Raw genomic sequence first — 20,239 nt, forward strand, 5'->3', positions numbered from 1 at the left:
AATAATTATGAAGAAATTGAGTCAGTGATAAACAACCTTCCAAATAACAAAACTCCAGGCCCAGACGGTTTTCCTGGGGAATTCTACCAAACATTCAAAGAAGAAATAATACCTATTCTCCTAAAGCTATTTCAAAAAATAGAAACAGAAGGAAAGCTACCAAACTCATTCTATGAGGCCAATATTACCTTGATCCCCAAACCAGGCAAAGATCCCCTCAAAAAGGAGAATTACAGACCGATTTCCCTAATGAATATGGACACCAAAATCCTCAACAAGATACTTGCTAATAGAATCCAACAGTTCATTAAAAGGATTATCCACCACGATCAAGTGGGATTCATACCTGGGATGCAAGCGTGGTTCAATATTCGCAAATCAATCAGCGTGATACATCATATCAACAAGAAAAGACTCAAGAACCATATGATCCTCTCAATCGATGCCGAAAAAGCATTTGACAAAATACAGCATCCTTTCCTGATTAAAACCCTTCAGAGTGTAGGAATAGAAGGTACATTTCTCAATCTCATAAAAGCCATCTATGAAAAACCTACTGCAAATATTATTCTGAATGGGGAAAAGCTGGAAGCCTTTCCCTTAAGATCAGGAACACGACAAGGATGCCCACTCTCGCCACTATTATTCAACATAGTACTAGAAGTCCTTGCAACAGCAATCAGACAACAAAAAGGGATCAAAGGTATTCAAATCGGCAAAGAAGAAGTCAAAATGTCTCTCTTCGCAGACGACATGATACTCTATATGGAAAACCCAAAAGAAGCCACTCCCAAACTATTAGAAGTTATAGAGCAATTCAGTAACGTGGCGGGATACAAAATCAATGCTCAGAAATCAGTTGCATTTCTGTACACGAATAACGAGAACGAAGAAAGAGAAATCAGGGAATCCATCCCATTTACAATAGCACCAAAAACCATACGTTACCTTGGAATTAACTTAACCAGAGACGTAAAGGACCTTTATTCTAGAAACTATAAATCACTCTTAAAAGACATTGAGGAAGACATAAAAAGATGGAAAGATATTCCATGCTCATGGATCGGAAGAATTAACATAGTTAAAATGTCCATGCTACCCAGAGCAATCTACACTTTCAATGCTATCCCGATCAAAATACCGAGAACGTTTTTCAAAGAACTGGAACAAATAGTCCTTAAATTTGTATGGAACCAGAAAAGACCCCGAATCTCCAAGGAACTGTTGAAAAGGAAAAACAAAGCTGGGGGCATCACAATGCTGGATTTCGAGCTGTACTACAAAGCTGTGATCACAAAGACAGCATGGTACTGGCACAAAAACAGACACATAGACCAATGGAACAGAATAGAGAGCCCAGAAATGGACCCTCAGCTCTTTGGGCAACTAATATTTGATAAAGCAGGAAAAAACATCCAGTGGAAAAAAGACAGTCTCTTCAATAAATGGTGCTGGGAAAATTGGACAGCTACATGCAAAAGAATGAAACTTGACCACTCTCTCACACCATACACAAAAATAAACTCCAAATGGATGAAAGACCTCGATGTGAGACAGGAATCCATCAAAATTCTAGAGGAGAACATAGGCAGCAACCTCTACGACATCGGCCAAAGCAACCTTTTTCATGACACATCCCCAAAGGCAAGAGAAACAAAAGATAAAATGAATTTATGGGACTTCATCAAGATTAAAAGTTTCTGCACATCCAAGGAAACAGTCAGAAAAACTAAGAGGCAGCCCACGGAATGGGAGAATATATTTGCAAATGACACTACAGATAAAGGACTGGTATCCAAGATCTACAAAGAACTTCTCAAACTCAATACACGAGAAACAAATAAACAAATCAAAAAATGGGCAGAAGATATGAACAGACACTTTTCCAATGAAGACATACAAATGGCTAACAGACACATGAAAAAATGTTCAAAATCATTAGCCATCAAGGAAATTCAAATCAAAACCACACTGAGATACCACCTTACGCCAGTTAGAATGGCAAAAATAGACAAGGCAAGAAACAACAATTGTTGGAGAGGATGTGGAGAAAGGGGATCCCTCCTACATTGTTGGTGGGAATGCAAGTTGGTACAGCCACTCTGGAAAACCGTGTGGAGGTCCCTTAAAAAGTTAAAAATTGAGCTACCCTATGATCCAGCCATTGCACTACTGGGTGTTTACCCCAAAGACACAGACGTAGTGAAGAGAAGGGCCATATGCACCCCAATGTTCATAGCAGCAATGTCCACAATAGCTAAATCGTGGAAGGAGCCGAGATGCCCTTCAACAGATGACTGGATTAAGAAGTTGTGGTCCATATATACAATGGAATATTACTCAGCAATCAGAAAGAATGAGTTCTCAACATTTGCTACAACATGGACGGCACTGGAGGAGATAATGCTTAGTGAAATAAGTCAAGCAGAGAAAGACAACTATCATATGATTTCTCTCATCTATGGAACATAAGAACTAGAATGATCAGTAGGGGAAGAAAGGGATAAAGAAAGGGGGGGTAATCAGAAGGGGGAATGAAACATGAGAGACTATGGACTATGAGAAACAAACTGGGGGCTACAGAGGGGAGGGGGGTGGGGGAATGGGATAGACCGGTGATGGGTAGTAAGGAGGGCACATATTGCATGGTGCACTGGGTGTTATACACAACTAATGAATCATCGAGCCTTACATCGAAAACCGGGGATGTACTGTATGGTGACTAACATAATATAATAAAAAATCATTATTAATAAAAAAACAAAAAACAAAAAACAAAAAAAAAAAAACAATATCCATCACTCAGGTTGATGCTGGTTGGCTCCTGCCTCATTTTCCCATGTGTACAACACCTTGTCAAATACTCCTTAATCTGACCCAAGATCTGGGAGAAAATCTATTCACTCTACATCATGAAACACTGTTAAAGACTATGATCCGCAGGATGCAATAGACAAGAATCCCATGAGCTGTAACAGTCACTTGTGAAGGTCCCCATACCTCTTGCATTTGAACAAGTAAAAAACAAAATCCCAACACCAATAAGAATCTTCCTTCAATTTCTGTTGTAAGCTTTCGAAGGAAGAGGGGTGAAGCAACAACTGAGCAAAAGCATACACTTTATATGCATCTGAAACGACGAGAGGATTTTACATTTCTTCCCAGGAAGAGTAAACCCTGCATGTAGGGGAATCACAGCACATTACAGTAAAAGGGCTGAGGATTGGGAAACACATAGGAATTAGGGCAGAGGTGTTCAGGAACCATCAACAGGGAATATAAACTACACCCACGTCAACATAAAGGAGGCAGGAGGTTGAGTCAAATGAAACCGAAGTGTCACACTGACAAAAGTACTTTGGGTGGCTCTGAACTGAGGTGAAGATCGGGAGGAAATGTTGTCTCATGAATAGACCTGACCTACTGCTTGTGCCTCTACTGGATGGAGATCAAGGAACCGCGGGTGTAGATCAGGAGCTCACAACGTGATTTCAAAGAATAACAAGAATGCTCGATACACCAAATGTATAATTTTCTTCTGACATTCACAGCAGTATCCATAATAGGTTTTCCTTCAGGATGTTCTGCTGCTCATTCGTCAGTGACATACAGAGGAAAATGAGAAACTCATGGACGTGGAAGCTTTGACTTGACCTCCTTCCAGGGAGCGTACATATGGCTAATCTTAATGGTCTAGAAGACACCCAAGTCCCACACTGCACTACAATGGACACACCCCCGGTCACTCTGTAAAGATACCAAAGAAGTCGACACCCAAAATCATGACAGAAATCTCGTCACCCAAAAGTCGTCACTCTTGGTGGGACTCCTTAGGAGACAATGACCGATGGGTTGACCATACTCATGTTTGGCAGTAAAATCTGTAGAACTTAACCTAAGCCCAGGGAAGTAAAGGGAGAGAGATCATGGTAAAGACAGCCATCAGTTTGCCAAGATTCCAGCTACACTCTATGACAATTACATTATTGCTACTGCCAAGCCCTGAGAAAGCATTCCACTGTGGGAATAAGGGAATCATCATTCACAGAGCAGACGGATGGCTAGTCGGTACTCTGTGTGATTCCTGAGCTTTACTTTTAAGGTTAATCCCCCTGTTGATTACAGAGATTACTTAAAAACAAAATCTTAAACAAGAGAAAACCTCAGTCACTACACAAACCACAGAAGACGTTGTTTAACACATTTCTCAGAGAAAGTATAAGAGAATTAATGATGTTATTAGAAAAACAGAAAGGAGTGTATTTCTTTGGTCTTGGTATAAGAGACTATTTCTAAAAATGGTAAAAACCAGGAACCATGGGATATCTGGGTAGCTCAGTTGGTGAAGTATCTACCTTCAGCTCAGGTCATGATCCTAGGGGCTGGGATCAAGTCCCGAATGGGGATCCTCGGCCTACTGTTCCCCCAGTCGTCCTCTTTCTCACTCTCTTTCCATCTGTCAAATAAATAAATAAAATCTTAAAAAAAAAAATGTTAACAATTTATTAGAGAAAGAGCCTGTGAGAGCATAGCAGGACGGGGCCGGTGAAGAGGGAGACAGAGGAGCTGGAGCAAAAGTCCACTGAGCCCGAGCCCAACATGGGGCTCCATCCCAACACCCTGAGATCGTGACCTCAGACGAAATGAAGACATGGATGCTTCACTGACTAAGCCACCAGGCACAACTCTCTATCTTACTTTAATGTAAATAATCATTCCCTGAAGACTTACTCCACCCTGATTTCTATCACTCTTATACGACGACCACAAAGGCATCTCCACGTGGACTTTCCTCACACACCGTACACCACTGCCTCCTTCATCTTCTACGCGAAATGGAGGAATGAATTCCCCATCATACAAGAGACCCTTGTGTCTCTGAGACAAGAAGGATCACATCACTTTGCTGGCATACAAGTAATAAAGGCATAGCATGAGATAAGAGTCAAATAGTATTTTCCCGAAGAGTAAAATTTCTCAAATAGGGTCAAAAGAAAAACAGAGACACTATTATCCCTTCCCAGACATCCATCCTCCCTCGATCCTTTAGGCATATTAACAAATGCAGCTGACAAATGAAGAACATGGGGTTGAACCGCCTGGGTCCACTTATACATACTTTTTTTTTTTTACGTGTGTGTGGATACATACTATGCAGTACTGTAAAAATATTTTCTGTTCACTGTGATTTCCTTAATACTGACTCTTCTGAAGCTTACATCACTATAACAATACTTATACAAACACAGACAACATACTAAGAGTGGGATATTAACTGTTTATGTTTTAGGTAAGGCTTCCTCTCAACAACAGGCTATTTTCAAGAAAGTAGGTGGGTTTTACTTTTAGGGACCCAAAAGGGAAAACCAGATTGTCAATTGTGGAAGAGTTGACACTCCTAACGTCTGCATCGTCCAAAGCTAAAATGTAACTGATTTAAGTGTTTGAACTTTAGAATTTTCTCCATAATAAATATCCTAATTGAGATCATGTCTGCAAAATGAGATGGACTTACTGCTTCCTGCTGTGAATAGCTGATATTATAGAACTTGCATTCCATTACACAGTTTGCAACTGCTCATATCTGTAATATTTTTATCCTTCACGAAGACATTTTTTTGAAGTATATGTTAAAAATATAGGATTGTCATCAATCATCACATTTCAGGCATTTCTATCCAGTAGGCTTTCACTGAAGCTGAGGAAGAATGTGTTCATGGGAAGACATGGCCAACCTTCTTGACATGTGTACAGCATCTCCACAGGTGTATTATCTCATGTTGAAGAGTTCTGAGTATGAAATAATGGCTTTGCCACATTTTCGACATTTTGTAGGGTTTCTGTCACGCTGCACTCTCTGTCATGTTTAGAACGGTCTAGTTCTGCTAAAGGCTTTGTCGCATTTTTTTCTGTTTTTACATTCCTCAGCCTTCTCACCACTATGTACTACCTTAGTTGATAAGTTTTGAGTGATAATCAAAGGCTTTGCCACATTGTTTACATTGTAAGATTTCTTTCCAATATGAAATCTCTGCTGTTGACCGAGTTGTGAAGACGAGTCCAGATGTTTGCCAGGGTTACTGCATTTAGACGTCTTCTCCCCAGTGAGGATACCATGACAGTGTGTACGCTAAGACTCGAGCTTGCATCGAAGACATTCCCCCACGCATTACTAAGTTACTATGATATACTAGTTCTCTGGAACCTGAGTTCCCTGAGGCTTATTACACTTGGACCCTTCATTCATGCTTTTCAGAGACTCATTTCATTAATACGTCTGTCTCCATTCTAAATGCCTCAGTAATTCTGGAAGCTAGAAGGGCCCTTAGAGAGGACTCCCAGTGCAACACATTAAAAAAAATGCTCCACGTTATGTATACTGCATAACTATTGACCATAGATGATTCCATAAAGAACTCCCCATGTTTATCAAAATCAGAGACATTGGAAAAGGACAGATGATGTGTTCGTTGAAGAATAATGAATCTTCTTTTTTTTTTTTTTTTTTAAAGATTTTTTATTTATTTATTCGACAGAGATAGAGACAGCTAGCGAGAGAGGGAACACAAGCAGGGGGAGTGGGAGAGGAGGAAGCAGGCTCATAGCAGAGGAGCCTGATGTGGGGCTCGATCCCGTAACGCCGGGATCACGCCCTGAGCCGAAGGCAGACGCTTAACCGCTGTGCCACCCAGGCGCCCCAAGAATAATGAATCTTCTGACAAGGATTTCTCAAATCAATGCCATTTAGAATCCTTATCTTCCTTTATCGATGTCTCACTTTCAGAGATGTTCCTGTGCATGACTGATCCAAACTTACATTTAAAATGGTTTCAGTGATCATTTTCAACATGGACTAGCGGGGGTTTCTAGAATTTACAAATGCTCTTTTAGAGAATATGAACCTATAAAAATTGGTGTGGGTCCTTGGGTTCAAAGACATTTTTCTGCAAATATAACTGACTTAGGAGGGGATTCTCCCCCAACGCCTCCCCAGAATCTTTTTACCCTTGAGCTCTTCCAATAGGAGCGATTTCATTATGGGTAACTGTCCCAAGTTTGGTTTGATCTGACATAACACCCGTCCTGTCCTTCCCCTCTTCTTAACACATTCCCAGTCATTCGTAACTAGAGATACTCAGGGCTCAGGGCCACAGCTTCTGTACCTTCCATATCACAATCTTCTTTGCCTGTCTTTGCTAACAGGCCTAGAGTATTATGGAAACACACAACTAAGAATCAAAATAAGTTATTCCACTCACTATGCTCACATGCGTATACATTAAAGTGCTAACGTGCCCCATTAATACCTACCCTAGGACATCAGCAAATGAGGAACTGGAAGCACTTGGCCTTTGCTCTTCCACGGAGAAAAAATAGACCAATTTAAGTTTTAGAGTTCTCCAGAAGCCAGCTGGGAGAACACAACACACCCAGCAAGTACCAATGCAGAAGAGCCACATCAAAGAGACAAGGAAAGGCTTTGACACTTTCCCATAGCAGCTGCTCACCCTCCCTGACACTCCATGGCCACACTGTGAGAAAACTCCTACACGTGAGTGACCTGTGTGTTCAATGATCTGACCTCTCCGCAGCTGCCTGAGGAACGGACGGCACTTCTGTCACGAATGACATGGAAAGAAGAGGGAAGGAGCGCGCCCTCTGGAACGGAGTATTTGTTCAGACAGAGACAGATAATAGAGCTGAAGGGAAACAGAGGAAGGTATCACGGGCTGTAAAGTAACTGCACTTTCGTACCTGGGAAATTACAAGAATCTTGACACGACAAATACCCAGAATATGTGTGACACGCAACATAATTACTATGATCTGTGTGCTTTAAAACAGAGCAAGTCCAGAAACCTGGGCCCAGAGGCTCCTTTTCTTTTTTAATCCCGAAATGTCAACAAAAGATCACAAGACTACAAAAGATATAGAAAAATGTGTTCAACCACAAGAACAAATTAAATCCCACAAAGGGACCCTCAATCAATGAAGAACTCTGCATTGCATGACAATGATGTAAGCATCATAAAGCTGTGCATGGAGACAGGAGGAGACAACAGATAGGGAACTAGATGGTACCAGCAAACTGGGCACGACCAAAATGTAACCCAAAGAGACAAAGTATATCAACCAACCACCCAGGAATGGGGAGCTGAAGAATACAATCACTGAATTTAAAAATATACCAATGGGTCACCCACAGACTTGCTCAAGCAGAAGAAAGAATCAAACAAGCTAAAAACCCTTTTAAACTGTCTACTAAGAAGACCAAGGAAAAATGGGGGAAAGGACAGTCCGGGGACTCAGGAGACACGTAAGTGGACCGATATGTACATTAAGGGGACCCCATAAGGAGAGGAGAGTGAAACGGGGCAGAGAGTTGACAGGAAGAACTAAAGGCTTCTACTTCACACTTATGTGCAAAGGAAAGACCAATTCAACAATCTCAGGAATTCACAGTAGGATCAATGTCAAGACATGAACACAGGGACTCATTATAAATAATCTATCAACAATCAGAGGTGAGGGGACCTGGGTGGCTCAGTCGGTTCGCTGTCACCTTCAGCTCATGTCATAATCCCAGGAGCCTGGGATCAAGCCCCACATAGCGCTCCCTGCTCACCACTCCCCCTGCTTGTGTCTCAGATGCACTCTCTCGCTCTCTCTCTCCAACATATAAACAAGAAAAAAACCTTAAAAAAAAAAATCATAGGCAAAAAGAGAATTTTGAAAAAGCCTGACAAGAGCAACTCCTCTTCTGCAGGAGAGCCCCTGTAAGATGATTACTGCAGTTCTCAACAGACCCTATAGGAAGAAGGGAATGGGATCGAGTATTTGAGTACAGAAAGATTCAACAGTCTACACCAAGAGTCATCTACCTGGCATAATATACCTGTTTTCCATGAATGTAGAAATAAAAACAATGCCTAGGAAAAGACCCTTCAATTTACTAGTAAACCTGTCCTACAAGAAATGTGAAAGGGAGTCTTTCTGGTTGAAAACCAAGCATTCTAAAGGGTAACTGAAACCACAGGACAACATAAAACTCCTGCTCATGTCAGTATGTACACAATTCTAGAAACCTGCAGTGCTGTAATGAGGTAGCACAATCACTTGTATTTCTGCTACAGAATTGTCTTAAACAAAAGCATAAAATGCAGAAATCTGCATAAGAAACTACACCACATAAAAAATACAACTTGTGATAGTGGTAATATCCAGCAGGTTCAGGGATGGAGAGGATGAAGGAGAAAAGTTGCCTATAAAATTGACAACAGCAGTTTGAAAATGCTTTGTTATACCTTTATAATGTTTTAAGGAATCTCTAAGGCAACCAGAATGAAAATACAGACAGAAGACACGAAAGTGAATGAGAAGGGTGTCAAAGTATATCATGGGTGTATCACCAGAATTAAGATAAAATATAGGACCTACAAAACATACAGATGTAGAAAAATCGTAAATTTGCTTTTGATTCACCAAAAGTGCTTCTCATGCCAAGAGAATATAAATTCAACAATAGATGTTGAAGTTATTGCGAGTATTATAACTCACCTAGATATGCTAGAACATTCACCACCACCAGAAATACACAAGATGAGTTACACACTCTGTAGGGGTGATATTTCATAGACACATACATAATGTTCCTGGCAAACGGCATAAACCTCATTCACATTTAAGTCACACTCACATTGTTCAAAAGTGTACAGTGCTGAAAACTGTCATCGTCTAACGAAATATATCAGTAAAAAAAACAAAAACCAAAACACACAACTAACTGATGTTGAGGAAAGTCCCATACAACAGGAAGCCCGTTATTTAGGAATTCCAAATGAGAACAAGCCAAACATTAACTGAAAAAATGCCACATAATGCAATATATGAATTATTTAAAAGGAAACCTTCTATAGAGCTGTAATTTTAAACTCTGTGTATCGACGAAAAACAGGCATTTTCAATTTTGGTATATGTTCGCTGAGAGTAAACTGGAAGGAATATTCATTAAAATCAACCATGAAGGGGCGCCTGGGTGGCACAGCGGTTAAGCGTCTGCCTTCGGCTCAGGGCGTGATCCTGGAGTTATGGGATCGAGCCCCACATCAGGCTCCTCCGCTATGAGCCTGCTTCTTTCTCTCCCACTCCCCCTGCTTGTGTTCCCTCTCTGGCTGGCTGTCTCTATCTGTCAAATAAATAAATAAATAAATAAAATCAACCATGAAAAGCTGTAATGAAAAATATTATGAATAAGGACTTAAGTGACATCAAAAAATGTATTCTTTTACTCATATATTCCTCGTCTTACACAGAATTAAAGGGCATAACCCATTCTTCAGAACGAAGCAAGAAAGCAAAAACCTTCCCTTTCTAAACAAACACCGTCACAGTTATAAAATAGGCTGACAATCATTTCATAAAAAATAAATACTGGGGAGTAAATCCAGATATATTTCGAGGAAAATAGTAAAAAAACCTTATGATTAATTATTCCCGAAGTAAAATTCCATTTAGGAACAGAACATTTGTGTCACTAGGGGAATTTTACTATCCACATCACTTCTTACACAGCACATGCCCGGGTCGCCTGGGTGGCTCAGTCATTAGGCGTCTGCCTTAGGCTCAGGGTGTGATCCCAGGGTACTGGGATGAAGCCCCGCATCAGGCTCCCTGCTCCACTGTGAGCCTGTTTCTTCCCCTTCCACTCCCCCTGCTTGTGTTCCCTCTCTCGCTGGCTGTCTCTCTCTGTCAAATAAATAAATAAAATCTTAAGAAATAAAAATAAATAAAAATAAAGCACTAGCCCATGTCACATCAGAACTTTTGATCTAAGAAATAAGAGCTGAGTCTCACAGACAACTAATAAGAAAGTGAAAACATAAGACAACCTCACAGGAACTTATTATACGAAACAAAATTAGAAAATGATGCACTTATTAAGAAGCTAAGGAATGAGACTTTACTATAGGCTGCAGGTTCCAAAAGTTGTAAATCCCGAATAACATTACTGTATGTAGGAAGTCTAGGGAACAAATAGAGACATTACATTATTTCACCACTGAGGAATGGAACGTAAGGAGTGGAAACCTCTTGTTTACGTTAATACAAGGGAAAATGAACATCTGAAGTGAAATAAAGTATTTTATTTTCTCCTATTCGGGAAGTGCTTTGAAGTTACCTGATGACATTACTGAGTCTCCATTGTGTACGATTAAGACTGAAGCCTCCAAGCATGAACCAGAAAACATGTGATGTCTGCCTCCAGTGCTGCGGGGATTCCCGCCCCAATCCCCAGTATGCCCCACACAACTCTGCACACTTTCTCCCAAGAGGCAAAACGGAACTTAGAAGAGGCTTAGTGCAGACGCTCTCAGGAATAGGGAGATTTCCCTAAGGACCTCAAAGCAATGGAAAAGCTCTCCAATTATGGAGGCCCTCCCATACCCCGGAACCCTCACTGTGGCTGTGACGAACCATCACTGGAGCTGAAGCAGAACCCTTCGAGAATATGAAAGCATGACAATACTGTGAAAAGATGTCCCTCTGTGAAGGACGGGGCAATACACCTGGGCTTCTCCAACCGATTTTCATTCCAGCAGAGCTACTGGAACCGCATTTTAAGCTCTATCTTCCTCCTCCTTCAGACTTGGATGTCCTCTGTCATCAGCTTCATTCATTCCCACCTACCTGGATCAAAGCCTGCTGTCTTGTTCCTCTTCTCATCCCACGGTTCCTTCCTCTGCTCCAAAAGGGAGACCAAATCAGGCTTGGACACAATGACACCTGTTTAATAGAGAAAGGGAATATAAGTATGGCTGTGGATTCTTGCGAGCCACTACTGGGCTCAGTAGGGAAGAGAGGACATTGTAGAATTCTAGAAGATGATTTCCCCAACACTGTTCACCAACAGCCCCTAGAGAACATGCAGGAGTTTCAAACACTCACTTCCTAACTAGCACTTCCAAGTCCTACCGAGACAATAAGGCGGCATAAAAATTGGAGTTTAAATGCAGGCAGTACCGCTCCACACCACACCAGGTTCAGAACTACCGCTATTCTACCGAAATGATGTGACCCTAAGGAAGCAGAAGCTAAAGCTGAAAAGGAAACATCAAGAAGATTTTTGTCCCCATCTACAAATCCTTACTTTAGTCCCTTAGGGCAGTGACCTGAATTCCACTTGTGCAAAGAGGAATCATCCAAGAGACAGTCTTCAAAGGAAGAATGAAACCCCGAGTGTGGCTTGGGAAATCTGGAAGGAGTCATCCTCACCCAAGAACAGGAGGTGTCCGTAGTTCTCCAGCATCACGTCCCTGTACAGTTCCCGCTGCGTGTGGCTCAGGCATCGCCACTCCTCCTGGGAGAATTCTATGGCCACGTCCCCGAATGTCAGCACTCCCTGCAAGAAATACCACCGTCACCAAGTGGCCATTGAGAGAATTCATAATGGTCCCTAAGATCAAGACGGAGTTAGTGTCACCAGCTAGACCCCAACATCTGACCTTCACTGCTTACCACTGTATCCCCCAAATTAGATCCCACATTTTACTTCACTTCTTCTGTCCACCTTATCCTTTACTTCAGCCAGAACACCCCGTGGGCAGAGTCTCCTGCGGGAAAACAGAAACTATCCAATGAAATGTAATGACCGCCCATGGGAAGTGCTTGGGCTGGCCCAGTTTGAGGGAGAGGGACCCAGATGTAACCCATGGAGTTATCAAGTTACCTTTATCTCAATATAAGGCTAATATTCTCCACCCACGGAGAAGCACAAACCTCATTTACTGAATGTGCAAAGACATCAGGTTTGAACTCAGGCTATGATCCTAGAGTTCACTGAAAAGGACATGCAGGTGGATATTCAGAGAGGACTCTATGCCAAATGTTCACAGCAGGTGTCAAACGTGAGAACAATGATGGAAACAAGAAGTTATCTACACAAAATCAATCTAACCATTTATATTTCATGCACCCATCCACACATGTAGGAAGTAGTTATACACATGAAACGTGATAGAGTGGAAAATTGTCATGATGAGTAACTCAAGAACCATTTTCAATGACATCACACTTATAAATTACTTTGTGGATGATGCTGCTTCTGGAATTTAATTCACATGATATCAACACAAACACAGAGAATGATACACATAAAACAGCTATTATTTAGGAGTCTGGTATGAAGAAGGATAGAGGCAGAAAAATGTTCACCTTTAACTCAGAAGGCTGACCCACCGACGGCATAGCTCTGCTAAGAGTCAAATACATGCTACTTGTTACCTTACGGTCTCTTAACTGCCTGTACATTTCACCGATAATAACATCGAACAGAGAGATAGCATCGAACAGATCAGGCCAAAGTAAGAAGCACAAATTCAAAGAAACCTTTCTGATCTTATACTCTGTGCACCTACCCCCCACCCCCCCACCCCCCCACCCCGCCTTGAACACTAAGCATAAAACCACCCGCTTCACGCAGTCAACGTGCAGCTCTTTCTGCCCACAGCTCCTGTCCCCGAGCTACTCAATAAACCGACTCTCGGGCACCGTAACACATCTCAAAAATTCGTTCTTGACCAACATGCTCAAGGATCCCACAACACAGCATTTCATTGATGCTTTTGTGTCAATCATCATCTGTGATATAATTCAGGATTTAAGACACTCAAACACGTTAATTATAGAATTCTTGTTTTCCTCATCTGAAAATTCACTGAAGGAAATAGGGCGCCTGGATGACGCAATGGCTCAGGTGTCCAACTCTTGATTTTGGCTCAGGTCATGGTCTCGGGGTCCAGGGATCCACTCAGCACAGAGTCGGCATGAACTTCTCTCCCTCCCCCTCTGGCTCTAGGGGATCACCTCTCCACCTCTCACACAAACACACTAGTTCTCTCACTCGCTACAATAAATAAATAAACTACTCTTCTTTTTTTTAAATGAAGAGAAGGTCTACCACTTGAGTGTGGAATAAAGTAAAAACTCACAGGATGGCGGAATGACTGACTTAGATCCCCCAGGCCCAGGAGACAATACTACCAACTACAGGAAGGTCAGAGTCTTCATTTGTGCAGTGGAAACTCATGTACGGGCCGAAGACATTTTTCATGAAAGAAATCCGTTCTCATTAAACCTCAGGGACAGGACCCGTTGGCAGAAGAGCTGCAGTGTGACTGTGAGAAGGTACTGACTATAAACTCTTCATGTAGGGGTAGCGATAACAGAAGTCTCTGAGGGGATTTTCCTATGTTCAAGATGATCCTGGAGGTCTGGCTATGGTCAAGCTAAGGTTGCTTTTGCCTCCAGCAAAGCATTAACACTAAGGCACTTGTGAATTCCTTGAGGAAAGTCATACTTTCCATGTGCCAAGTATTTATCTGTGGGCTGCAAGTTGCAAGGACATTTCCTTTTTCTCTACATTTCTTTTGCTTTGTTCTCCTGATCAGAAACTACAAGCAAAGGCAAAATCAGAAGAAAGAAGCTTCCAGGTGAAATGGGATGGTTTCTGCACATCACCCAGTAAATCCGTCCAAGACCCTTAGGAAGTAAGGACAGTTTGAGCCTTACAGGGGGAGCTATCTGGCAGAGACTCAAGCCATTAAAAGAAGTTAATATCAGCTGCAATGGAACGTTGATCATCGGCCCCTAGGCACATTGAAGGACCTGTTGCTGGGTGCTGAGTAAGGGACAGGTGGGACTAGGGAGGGGTGGACAGCTACGGGGCTAGGTGACCAGGGTCACCAAAAATCCCAGGAAAGAGGGACATAAAGAAAATAAGAGCTAAGCGAATGTGACCACACCTCCTCGTTTGTTTTAAACACCAGAGATGACATACTCAAAGGAGAAGTAATCATGCTGCTATCAGTGGTGACGTCAAGGAGACTGAAGGTCCCTGGTCAGTTTTCTATAAAAGACCAACCATAAAGGCGCTGGGTGGCAACCATTCGGGACCCCGCTCACTCTAGAAAGCTTGCTTTCTGTTCTCACCTTCACGTGATAAACTATCACTTTCCCCTTTTGTGCCTGATACTCATTCTGCTACACCACACAAGAACCCGGCACCATGGTGTTCTTTCTAGAAGCCTCCTTTCAGGCAAACTGGCTTGAGTGCTGGAATGGGGGAGGGGCCGGTGACTATCTGCCTGAATGCAGACAGGCCCAGGAGCGACCCACCCCCAAAGAGACATAGGTCCTAACTCACCAATGGGCTACTTACAACCAGGTTTGGTTCCCTAAAAGGGAAGATTCCATCTGTTCCCAGACTGCCTCATCTTCCCCTTTAAAACCAGGCCCCGCCCACTACCTCCAAGCACAAGGCCTCTCTGGTGTCCTTCCCCACCCCCATCCCTTGCTGTGCATTCAGTGAGCTTCTGGCTCCTTTGTTCAGCCTCAGCTGAATTCTCTCACTTCCCCTGCCAGTGGCCCACGCCTGCTCATCACCAAAAATACCCATCTGCTCAAGAGACTCACCATTTAGGGACCACATTCTTGTACCCCTAAACAGTAAACCAGCATGTCAATTAAACTATGAGAATACAGTCGATTTATACAAACTTCAATCACGTATGCTTTCCCGGTCTGGTAATACCTAGTATATTTTAGATACATTCTAAAGGATATGAACCCCTCTTTTTTCAGAGAATATTCCAAGTGATTCTGGATATCGTATCATATTCAGTGTTTATCTGTGCATTTTCTTAACTGGTCTACACAGAGCTTATAAGGCTTCCAGATGGGGCCTAAATAAGACCATTTTCCATCACTGATATCCCAGAACCAGACCCCTTCAGCAATAGGAATCTTTAACTCAACACCTTCCCAAGGATCTGTCACCAAGGGACTATTTGCAATACTGGCAGGCAGGTCTTTCATTCAAAGTGACAACCGTTGATGGCCAACTCTAAGCCCGGTTGGAGAGAAGGGATAGAAGGCTCTGGCTGATAGGGGAGAAGGGTTCTAAAGATCGAATTTGAGTATCATGTCTGAAAAGTTTTAAAAACTGGGTGTAAACATAGAGCAGAAACATCAGAACTAGAAAAAAATCAATATTAACAATTTCTAAATGTAAGGAATTTCTCAAGAAAAAGACGATAGGGCTTTGGAACTCGCACGCCAGGCTTACCTGAGAACTGGCCATTTCTTCTTCACCTCGTCCTCCGGACTTCTTGCTCAGAAGGATTCCAGGAGAAACCGCAGCTGCAGCAGGAGAAAATGCCTTTAAAGCCCCCAACAGGGTGTCTCCACCCATAAACGTCTTGCCTGCAGGCAGGACTTTCAAATGCACAAAAAGGCCCACTTTCCTAGCCCTTTGTGTCAGGAGCTATTCAGAAACAATGAATTCTTCCTTGGAGACCAATCTTGGGAGTTTTTCCTTCTCTGGTTCAGAGGGCCTCCCCCACCACAGACACACAACTTCTGCTAGAGCAGAAAGAAGAAACGTGTGCTGCATGGACCTGACGTTTCCAGATTCCCGTGTCAGCGCCCGTGTTACTTCTCCTTGAGCCAAGCCTGCCCTCTGGTTAAGCCTGCTTAACCCTGGCTTCACCTAGAATCCCCTGGAGCATTTAATGAAAACATCACACAGTTGCTTCCCCCCTCACAGATTTACAGACTCTGGGGTGGGGAACCTGGGCTTTGATCACTTCTTGAAACTCCCCACGTGACCCTATTGGGAAGCATTTGGGGAGATGACCAGGCAAAAAGGAGTAATCAAGGCTGTGGTTGTTATTCCGATTTAATCCATGCCTTGTTCATGGATCACGGTCTCTTTCTCCCTCTTTCTGCTACACAGAGGGAGCCAACCTTACAAATGGAGTTTCCCTTAGAGATGCAAATGTCTGCTACAAAAGTACCCAGCCAGGTTTCAGAGCGCTTTCTTGGTCGGCTGTTTCTTTTTCTTCTTCTTTTCCTAAAGATTTCACTTATTTATTTGAGAGAGAGAGCGAGACCAAGAGAGAGAGAGAGAGGGAGAGTAGCAGAGAGAGGGAGAAGCAGACTCCCCACTGAGCATGGAACCCACCACGGGGTTTGATCCCAGGACCATGACTGAGCCAAAGACAAGTGCTTAACAGACTGCTGCACCCAGGCCCCCCTGTCTGCTCTTTCTTTAAAATACCAGCCAATAAGAATCCTTATCCTAACGAGACATATGTTGGGGTGACAACATGTGCTCCGACAGTAGGTAAATGGTTACTTTCATAACTAACTGCCACAGTCTTTTCCAAAGGGAAAGTACATTATTCACTCCCATCAGCAATACATGAGCATTCTAATTCCTCAACATGCTCCCTGAAATTTGGTGTGAACCTTTTTCTTTATCTTTCCCATTCTAGAAAATACAGGGTCGTTTCTCTTTGCAAAAAATGAAGCGGTCTTCCTACAGCTGTCCTGGAGACTGAACTGAAACCACGTAAACACATAAACGTGATCAAAAATCAAAATGGCCACATTACAGCATCAGCAAGCCTTGATATTAAACTAGGGATCCTTTTCCCTCTCCTCTCCAACCCTCCTCTCTCCCCTTCTTAGCCTTTCCTTTCCAGCACCGGGTCCACCCTGAAAAGGTGATGGACACAGCTGGCGGCACAGACACTATTCCTGGTGGAACCGGCTAGATCTTGTAAGGATTTCCTGACAAATACCCCAGCCCTGCCTCTGGGGGGCTTGCAGTTTTGAAGGCCCTGACCTCCTGCAGCCTCTCTTGCTGGCGAAGTAATTAACCTGTTGTTCCTCTTGATCCCCAGCTCCGGCTTCACGTTCTATTTTGGCTCCGAAGCACGGATGTCAGGTTTTCACAGCAGAATGTGAAGAAGAGGAACACATTTATCTTCCTCCATTCTCAATTCCTTGGCCAGTTTAATATCTAAGTGTACATAAGACAGATTCACAAGGGAAAAAGAAAGTGATGTCTTACTTAGGGGAGACTCAGAGACATGAGGCTCAAAGACAGGTGACTGATGCTTACATGCCACTGTGACTTAAGAAGGGGTTGGGCATTTAGCATTTCAGAAAGGGGAAGCATATGCACAGGAGAAAGGAGAGAGCAACTGAACTGTCCTGCACAAGCTCGCCCTGGGCACCATCTACCCTGCCCAGCACCTCCTTCATGTCTACAGGGAGCCGCCGGGAGTCTGCTCTCAAATAGTGGTACAGATTCCAGTGCCCCCCTTTGTACTGATTAACTGACGTCGAGGTCCTTTAAAAATCGTTGGGCCGGGCAGAAACTTTAGAGCTGGTTTTTGGACAAGACTCCAACTTCTTCCCAAGTGGCCGGCCTCCTGAATACACCTCCTATTTCTTTCCAATCAAAACTCATGCCTGTGTCTTGGCTTTTCATGCGACTGGCAGCCAAACTTGGGTTTTTCAGTAACAAACTGTTGTGGGATTGCTGAGTACAACCATCCGGAAAGCATTCTTGAGATGTCTGATTGTGCACTTGTGTTATTTAGGACTTTATGGAAAAATGTGGCTAGAGGAATAATTTTCCTTTAATATTCAAGATTATTTTACCTGGACTAACATTCAGATTGACTAAGAAATCCTAGTTTGTAATTGCATCCACAACCCATCATGAAAGGGTCCCCGGAGAAATAACTAATGCACATTGTTTTTATGCTTTTTAGAAAAAGAGAAAATACATCTGTGAGGATTTGGCAAAATGAGGAAAACCTCTTTGGGCCTTGGAATAGTATGGAATTCTGAGCGGAATCTGGGCAGTCACAGTAAAGTAGTGAAAAGTCACAAGGTTTGTTCATGCGGACTTCTCAGCTCCCCTTCCTCTATGCCTGGAGGTAAGAATCGCTCTTTACCTCTCTTTTGTTTTTTTTATTTACTTTTTATTTATTTATTTGACAGAGAGAGAGACAGCCAGTGAGAGAAGGAACACAGCAGGGGAGTGGGAGAGGAAGAAGCAGGCTCCCAGCGGAGGAGCCTGATGTGGGACTGGATCCCAGGACTCTGGGATCACAACCTGGCCCGAAGGCAGACGCGCTTAACCACTGAGCCACCCAGGCGCCCCCTCTTTACCTCTCTGTGCAGGAAAGGTATCTATTGCTTGGGACATTGGGTTCCTGCTTTCTGACTGCTGTCCTAAGGAGACGGGGGAAATTAGACACACACACAACAGTGTGCAGTGATGAAGGCTGAGACAGAGATCCATCCACCAGCCAAGGAAGATCAAGGAGAGCTGACAGTCCCCAGAAGTCAGAAAGAGGAAAGACTCCATTGCAGAGATAAAGTGTGGCTCTGGCAACAGCGTGATGTCAGACACCTAAGAACTTGCAGAACTGAGAGCCAGAATTTGGGGGCTTGTTTAGCCCCCCGGTTGTGCTAATGTGTTACAGCAGCCCTAGGAAACTAACACAGGTCCTGTCCTCTCTTCCCCTGTGGCTCTGTTCCCCCAACTCCCCAGACTCTGTGCACTCCATTTACCCCTGTGCCTTCACTCTGTCCCCACTGGATGACTCCTTGTCTTCTGGCCACACACCTCGACCTCAAGTGGCAGTGCTCCTTATTCTCTCCATGACACACGCTGTGAACAGGGTCCCTGTGGAGTGTTGCTGTGTTGAAGGAATACAAAGAGTGGAAGGAGTGTTTGTTTCCAGGCATCCAGAGTACCATACTTGATCCCGTTTTTCCCACATGCAAACACGTTACGGAGATGCACTTCCTCACGGGACTAAATGTGATTTTATGAACCCCAGTGTGACTCTGTGAGCTTATGTCCCCAGAAGTGTGTTTCATTCTGTGTGTGTTGCTGGAGGAGTATGTGTGTGTGTGTGTGTGTGTTGTGTGTCTGCATGGGTGTCTGTCAATGGGGGACTGAACTGTGAGTTTGCAACGGACTGTGTGTGCGTGTATGGGATTGTGTATTTGAATGTTTGAGTGTGTAGATGTGGGGGGTGTGTACAGAATGTAAGTTGTCTCGTTACAGCTCTAACGCATCCCTTGGCAATTGTGGTTGCTTTGGGAAGGAGACATGGGTCAGATGTGGATTTGTTTATTTGAAATATCAAAGGATTGTGTAAGTTTTAACACCTGTTCAATAATTAGGAAATTAATGCCTATTACAAAATGCAAAAAGTGAGAACCGCGGTAACCCCTCAGTCACACAGAAATGATTTCACTGATAACCTAGAACTTTGGCTTTGTGATCAGACGGACAGTTTCCAACAGTTGTTACCAATGCAACGTTTCTTTTTGGGCAAATATTTCAAATACTTCTGAAGGAGAGGTAAGT

General features: G+C 43.1%; 2 protein-coding genes across 2 annotated transcripts in view; both read right to left on the reverse strand.

Annotated features, from left to right (window-relative positions):
- LOC123787014 (uncharacterized) overlaps nucleotides 1–16,195 on the reverse strand; it is a 62,006-nt gene extending 45,811 nt beyond the window's left edge. Inside the window, 3 exon segments of the mRNA XM_087871150.1 lie at nucleotides 11,689–11,784; nucleotides 12,274–12,400; nucleotides 16,124–16,195. Coding sequence (XP_087727276.1) covers nucleotides 11,689–11,784; nucleotides 12,274–12,400; nucleotides 16,124–16,138 — 238 coding nt within the window. The 5' untranslated portion in view covers nucleotides 16,139–16,195.
- A 1,443-nt stretch (nucleotides 16,196–17,638) lies between these two features.
- LOC148108326 (KRAB domain-containing protein 5-like) overlaps nucleotides 17,639–20,239 on the reverse strand; it is a 52,506-nt gene continuing 49,905 nt past the window's right edge. The window contains exon 5 of the mRNA XM_087871146.1: nucleotides 17,639–17,863. Within this exon, the coding sequence (XP_087727272.1) occupies nucleotides 17,793–17,863 (71 nt within the window). The 3' untranslated portion in view covers nucleotides 17,639–17,792. The remainder of the gene's footprint in view (nucleotides 17,864–20,239) is intronic.

The sequence above is a fragment of the Ursus americanus genome, chromosome 21, assembly GCF_024610735.1.
Source record: "Ursus americanus isolate L20-20 chromosome 21, mUrsAme1.1.p, whole genome shotgun sequence".
In the NCBI taxonomy this organism is placed as follows: Eukaryota; Metazoa; Chordata; class Mammalia; order Carnivora; family Ursidae; genus Ursus; species Ursus americanus.